Here is a 7,523-nt window from a genome sequence, read left to right as displayed (position 1 = left end):
GAGCAGGTCTAAGAAGGTGATACTCCCCCTCTATGCGGCACTGGTCAGGCTGCAGTTGGAATATTGTGTCCAGTTCTGGGCACCGCACTTCAGGAGGGATGTGGACAACATGGAGAGGGGCCAGAGGAGGGCCACTTGCATGATCAGGGGGCAGCAGGGCAGTCCCTACAAGGAGAGGCTACGGGACCTGAACCTGTTCAGCCTCCACAAGAGAAGGCTGAGGGGGTGTGAGAGTGGCCTGTTACAAACTAGTCAGAGGGGACCAGCAGGAATTGGGGAAGTCCCTGTTCCCCCATGCACTACCAGGAGTGACCAGGAATAATGGTCACAAGCTGGCAGAGGGTAGATTCAGGCTAGATATCAGGAGGTGCTAGTTCGCTGTTAGGGCAGCTAGGATCTAGAACCAACTTCCAAGCGAAGTGGTGCTGGCTCCTACCCTGGGGGTCTTTAAGAGGAGGCTAGACAAACACCTTGCCAGGTTCGTTTGACCCCAGTACTCTTTCCTGCCATGGCAGGGGGTCGGACTCAATGATCTGCTCAGGTCCCTTCTGACCCTAGAAACTATGAAACTAGGATGCGGGGGTTAGCCTGGGATTGGGGATACAGCAGGCTGGAGGAGATTTGGAGTCTGCCAGGGGATGAAGGGGAGGCTCAACTCATGAGGGGTGGGGAAGGTGTGTGACATGAGGGTGGGATGGAAGGGACAGGCGTGACCCTGTGGAGCGGAGGGTGGGGGGTAAGCATGCCATGTAGGTGGGGAGGGCAGAGGCACAACCCACAGGATTTTGCTGGGATCCAGGAGCATTTGCAAGGATCAAGAGGCTTGCAGAATCCTTGGGGGGCTACTGTTAACCCCCTGTCCCCCCTGCACTGCACACCTACACCTCCATCACTCTGCCCCCTCCCCCCACCAGAACTTACTTGCTGGGGAGGGAGGAGGGCTCCAGCAAATGCTGATAAAAGTGGCTGCACCTGGAGTGGGTTGTGGGATCGGGATTGAGAGGACTAGCTGTCTGTTTCAGATGGGTTGCACTACTCTGTTTTTGTAGCTTGCCCAATACAGGCCAGATTCAGATGGGCTGTACTAACGTATCCTTATGATAAGCATATGTCCTCCACTGGAGGTCTATATTGAGCAGATTCTTTTTGGTGTTGGGTGGTGGAACTGGAGCTTGCTCCATCCACTCCATGCATTGACCTGGTATTCCAGTGCTTCCAGGACCAGTGGGGGGGGGAAAAAAAAAAAGCTGTCTGCAGGGGAGGCAGCAAGGGGCCAGGGGGGCATGGTCAAAAAATAGCCCTGTGCTGGGGTGGGCGTGAAAACAGCAGCCCCAGGGCTGGGGCCAGTGGCTGGATTTTCCCAGCGCTGGGGCTGCGCAGGGAAAGTATACAGAAGTCACATGCACTGTTTTGACCTAAATCAAAAAAGTTTGATACTACATAGATCTAGATTTATCTTAATTTGGATTCTGAAATTTTTAGACTCTTTTGTGTGCATGGAATTTCTGTAGAGTTATAGGTTTATACTGATTGCTGGTCACTGAGAGTGTAAGGTTGGCACCGGGATGAGCTAAGTTTAAGTCGGATGGCCTTTTTTGAACCCGATTTAAACTCAAGTGTCTGTACCTAGCCCTGATGCAGTTCCAGAGTAGCTCAGAGAGACTAACAGCCAAAATCCTCAGGAGAATGAATGAAAGTGATAGATAAAGCACCAAAGTTCCCTTGAAATATCCTGATAAAGTTACTGGTAGTTGTACTAGTCTTAACAGACAGGTTCCTGTGATATGAATGCAAGAGTCCACCCAAAAGCATGGCAATATATAGTACTAGCACACATGGACTTGGAAACTTGCTTATCCCAAAATTATACTACATAACAATACAGACTGATGCTACTATAGAAACAGCAACAGGGATAGTGACTCTGGAACTGGATTATGTTTTGATACTGTTCAATTCATCATAGGTATATAATTAACCTAAAAACCTAAACATTAGGTTTTTGTGGATTTCTATAAAAAGAAATTAATTTGAGTGACATACCTTGACATCCTGTAGATTTAAGGGGAAGAATTATAAGAAAACTAGAAATATACCAACAATACTAAAGTATATTGCCATTTTACTGCAAATGTACAATTTCTGAATATTTAGGCCATTCTGCATTCTTAAACTAATGCTTCATTTCATTTTAAACTTGGCAAAATAAAACATAAGGATGCTATTTTTACCAAGGGTACAATGGCCTCATCAATACCCATTCTCAGTGTAGTGTGGGAGTGCCAACAAGAAGCATTCCTGCCATCTTGATGTGTGCCCCAGAGAATAAGATCATGTTTGTAGTGCCTCATAGGTGACTTGGGAACACCACCAGGAATCATGGTTTTACCCAACTGTGCCTACACTGGATGCACCTGATATCAGACATTAGATCTGTAGAGCAGTCTACAGAAATTGAGTCAGAATTCTCCTCTCTTCACCAGTCCATGTGTGCATAAGACTTGCAAATGAGCTTCTGAGGTATAACCGAGTGTTGCCGTGGTCTACCTAAAAGATACTGTCTATGAAACTCATGCCTCATAGCTATGCTCTATACCAGGGGTCAGGAACCCCTGGCACATGTGCCAAGAATGGCACATGAAGCCACTTTGCTTGGCACACCACCAACAACTTCGGCTCTAGGCAGCAGCTGCCAGCCACAGGGCCCGGGCTGCTCCCAGCAGGTGGCTGGGAGGCTGCAAGCCCTGCTGCAAGCAGCCTGGGTACCATGGCTGGCAGCAGTGACCCCCGGGGCTGGGCCAGCTGCAGCTGGGAAGCTGCAAACAGTTGCTGCCACTCTGCCCCAGCTCCGGCCTTGGCCCTGGGCAGGCAGCAGATGCTGGCGAGGCTCCCCACCGCATTGCCCTCCCTGCTGCCTTTGCTGAGCAGTGTGTGGGACCCAGCGCGGCAGGGCACAGTGGGGAGGCACACGAAAACTGCCTGCTGCTCTGAGTGCCCCACTGCCCTGGTAACACTTCCCCTGCAGGTGGGGGCAGCAGCAAGGGGCACAACCCTGTGCTGCTGCCTGCACTGCTCCCGTGCACACAGGGAAATGTGACCAGGGCAGTGGGGAGCTTGCCGTGGCAGGCAGCTTCCCTCAGCCCCTCTGTGCGCTGATGCTCTGGGTCACACACCTGCACTCCGGAGGACCCGGGGGAGGGCAGCAGGGCTGGGGGTGCAAGGTTGTGCCTCTCACTGCAGTGCTGCCCGCACCTGTAGGGGTAGTGTGGCTGGAGCAGCGGGGAGCTCAGAGCGGCAGACAGTGTTTGTGCACCTCCCTGCTGTGCCCTGCCACGCCCAGTTACACATGCTGCTCTGCAGAGGCGGTGTGGAGGGCAGCATGGTGGGGAACACAAGGCCGCAATGTGCACCTGCCCTGCCCCTGCCCCTCACACAGATCTGGGGGGGCACAGGTCTCCCCTGCCCACCCGGGAGTGTATGCTCCCACCAGAAGCTGGCCTCACCCCCCACTCAAGCCCAAAGCAGCAGTGGGGGAACCAGCTCCTGCTCCTGCAGCAGCAGCCACTGCCTTCTGTTGTAGGCAGGGAGCTGCAGACCTGGGCCCCTGGGCCCATAGCCCTGGCAGCTGGGGACCCCCTCAGGCAGGGCTGGGGGGGGTAGAGGCTTTGGGTGAGGGGCAAAGGGGCATGATCAGGGCTTGGGGGCTGTTGTGGGGGGACATGCCCAAAACAAATGCACAAGATCAAAGGTAGCGTCATAAGTTTTATGTATTGTCATCAGGTTTAGAATTTTTAGAAAATCTGGTATGTACCATAAAAAACAGGCCACATTTATGATTGTGAACAAGACACTATGCGGTGCATCCTGCTGTGTACCCCCTGCCCTTGTTTGGTTTTTCTGGCGTGCCAGCACTCTGGCACCTTCCAAGGTAGACATTGCTGTTTTTTCAGCACCCTGATTCAAGATCTTTGCCTACCCCTGCTCTATACTTTTGGAAGCCCTCTGAACTGGAGGGATTATGGAGAATTTCTTCTATAGATGCCTTAAACAGGAATTATTTTGCTGTTCATCATGATGTATCCTGAGGGACATGCTATATATTCTCATCTGCATTGTTTTTTATATTAAGCTGGTTTAGTCTTAGCTGCTCACCTAGTTGTTTTAAACAATCATAATTCATTTGCCCACCAAGACTTATTCTTCGGTCCAACTCTGAAATGCATATGTGCAATTGAACAACTACATTTTCAGACAAAAATTACCACGACTATATGTGGAGCTCATATAAATGAATGGAAAATCAGTTAGGCACTAAGGAGGTTAGCTGCTTGCAAGCCATTTGATTTTCATTCGTGGTAATTACACGCAAATGTAGGCAAACTGTTGCTCAGACATCTTAGTGAGTAAGCCCCCTCACCTCTCTTACAGAAATTTGGCCCTCTGATGTATTTTTCATTTATTTAAACTTATAACTTGGCAGGTTTTTCTTCATTATTGCCACAATTATCTGAGTTGGGGAGGAAAAAAGGCTTAGATCACTTTTCCAGCTTTCTTACTTTTTCTGACTCTCGCCAACACTTTAGGATGAATATATGAGCATAGATATCTTCCACACAGATCCAGCTGGAAAGACTCAGAGTGGTGTCAGTCCAAACCCAGTCCATTACTGCTCTCAGCTCAGTCAAAAATGGAACCAGGCGGAATCTGAAAGGAAAGACAGACATGACAATAGATGACCAAACACTTCGCTGCTTCACTTGTATTCTGACCACTAAACCATATATTCTGGGGCTACTACTAGCATTACTAACCTCTAAACAGCTTCATACACAGTGCTTTAAAAAATCAACTTTGTCATAACCAATGTTTTCTTAACCCCTCATACATTCCTAGCCCAAGACTACTTTGGTATTAGGCACAATATTAAAATCAAGCTCTAGTGACAGGCATAAGTCCTGGTGTCTTACTATTTCAGAGGGATGAAAAAAGGATTTTAAACTTTAAAAAGGGAAGAGTCCTAGCTTTCAAGTTGGGCTCCTGGCCTGTGTTTCTAGGCACAGATGTTCTCTAAAGAAACAGGACCTTACAGTGATTTCAATGTAAAACAGTGGTGTTCAACCTTTTGGCCATATGGGTCACATGAGTGGCACAGGGCCTGTCCGTGGGCCTGACACCACCCCTTCCTGTCCCGTGCACTGGGATTGGGCCCTGAGGGTCCAGTGCCACTCTCTTCCAGCCCCTGCACCTGCAGATTTTATTCTGGGAGTACAACACTGCTTCATCCCGCTCCCTTCCCACCAGGAGCATGTCCCAGGGCCCAGCACTGCCCTTCCTGCAACCCACACGCTGGGATTCGGTCCTGGGGGCACCCCCTGCTGCTGCCTCTGCCTGGCCCAACACATTTAGATCAGGTATACTGAATCTGGCACTCAGGGTCCAGAGCTTCCCATGAGTCAGGAGATTTGCCAGTAGGGAAGCAGTGTCATTGCACCCCCACTGCCCAAATTTCCAGAACTGCCAGGAGCACTGTGAGCCAAATGGCCTAGAGCTGGGGGCCAGAGTTTGAGCAGCTGTGATTTAAAATATTTAAGGTATTTTTATATGCTTTAAAATGTGTTGGTTAGTATTTTTCTTTCAATGATGTCTGGATGGATAGTTGGCCTCATGGTAGGTAAGGCTCCTGAACATACAAAGGAGATGGTATTTTTAATTCCCTGTATTACATGCAGCATAGACAAGAAACATGACAGTGTATTGTGCATTACACATTTGCAATGACCTGCAGAACTACGTCAGGGATAAGGCAGCCATCTCGGTGATCGCTCAACCGTCATATTACATATATACAAGTTTGTGTACGAGAGAGTAGGTATTTACTTACCCTTGAAATAAGAAGAGGTTTACATAGTTGTAACTTTTTGTGAGGAAGTTGCCTAGAACACGGGTTGGATAACCACAGCGTATTTGATAAGCCGATAATCCAAAATAAACACATTTCACAAAATACCAGAGCTGGGCAACAGTATTTTGGCTAAATTTTCTGCAATGAAAAAGTGAAAGAGATAAATTGTTAAGCTTTGTATCGGTGTGCTGCCAATTTAACCCCAAAGGCTCTTTTCTCCTATAGAAATCTATGATCAGGATTAGGCACAGTCAGGGTGGATTTGATTTAAATCAAACTGATTTAAATCATGATTTAATCACAATTTAAATAATTGATTTAATCATTGTTTTCTACCAAAAAAGTGCATTCTTGTTGTTTGATATAACTTTCATTAAAATATCCCCAAACAGAGTCTCTTTTATGGCCTGGCAAGCCTGCTGTTATGATAGGTTTTCCCTTCTACCATACTATTCCCTCACTAGATCTCAAATCAATTGAGAGGCTATACTTAGAAACTTATCCCTAAAGCCTTCTGGAACAGTCTGCTCAAAATGTTTCTCTTTTGTTTCTATTGCCTCTCCCTCCTTGCATTTATCTCCAGACTCTTCCTCTTTGCCCAGATCTACTCCCCCCACCCCACAATCCTCTATTCATTTAACTTCTTGAAACTTTGCACTTTTAGAGAACGATAAGGGCTTGATTTTGTGTACACAAACTTGCAGAGAGACAAGAAGGCTGATGGGTAGGTAATTAGGTCTGCTATCTCTCATCTCCATATACTGCTGTAAACATGGACGTTATCTCTGTAGACACAAATCCACAATTTGAGAACTGAAACTAAGCATCACAGAGATGCTTAATGGGATCTTATGAACTGAGCACTGAGTCACATTGAGTAGAGTGGTTTTCTTTAATCTTTACTAATTTATAGAGAATTCTCTGGGAACCCCATAAGAATGGGGCACTAATATAGTCCATGGCCTGTTGTGACCTATTGATAAAACTTTTCTAAGTTAGATGAATATGCTGTCTCAAATAGTATATAATTAGAAGTAATAATCCCGACTCCATGATGATATATTTGAGCTCCAACATATCTTAAATTAAAATGATCTTTATATAGGTTTATTTTTTAAAAACATCTTAACAAAAATATAATTAAATTTAAAAATCTGATTTAAATAAAACAAACCCTTTTATTAAAAAAAAAAAAATTGATTTTTATCCACCCTGGCCTCAGGGCTCTTTGCTTGCATCACCCAGCTCTAGAGGAAAACCTGTATGGGAAAGTATTGCTATTCTACCATGTACACATAGTTACAAGAAATGTAAAAGTCCCACAGAGTTGTGTTAATGGTGCCAATCATCCTGCGAGTACTTGACCCACCACAAGGGACCTGCCAGGTCACTGAGTCCAGTCACCTGAAATTGCAAGAATATTCACTCTAGCTGCTCTTGTATATTACAGCTACAAAGCATTTGATTTAAAGAAATATGTGGCACAGAAAGAGGTGGAATGGTCCCTCATAGGATATTTTTAAGCATTTTTGTGATGCTTGCTAAGAACAGCATTTGACAGCCAGATATAAAACAATGTATTCAATGTGATTGTTTTGCAAAACAACTATTGTAGTTAAGG

General features: G+C 46.4%; 1 protein-coding gene across 3 annotated transcripts in view; it reads right to left on the bottom strand.

Moving 5' to 3' along the window:
- Positions 1-7,523, bottom strand: part of PIEZO2 (piezo type mechanosensitive ion channel component 2) — a 498,844-nt gene that overhangs the window by 20,609 nt on the left and 470,712 nt on the right. For all 3 annotated transcript variants that reach the window (XM_019545872.1, XM_019545881.1, XM_019545888.1), the window contains 2 exons: positions 5,882-6,040; positions 4,557-4,704 (listed from right to left, as the gene is read on the bottom strand). In XM_019545872.1, the coding sequence (XP_019401417.1) occupies positions 4,557-4,704; positions 5,882-6,040 (307 nt within the window). The remainder of the gene's footprint in view (positions 1-4,556; positions 4,705-5,881; positions 6,041-7,523) is intronic.

This window comes from Crocodylus porosus, unplaced genomic scaffold (assembly GCF_001723895.1).
Source record: "Crocodylus porosus isolate Cpor-Errol unplaced genomic scaffold, CroPor_comp1, whole genome shotgun sequence".
Classification (NCBI taxonomy): domain Eukaryota; kingdom Metazoa; phylum Chordata; order Crocodylia; family Crocodylidae; genus Crocodylus; species Crocodylus porosus.
Note: the sequence above shows the minus strand (reverse complement) of the source record. Positions and strands in the feature narration are given on the sequence as shown.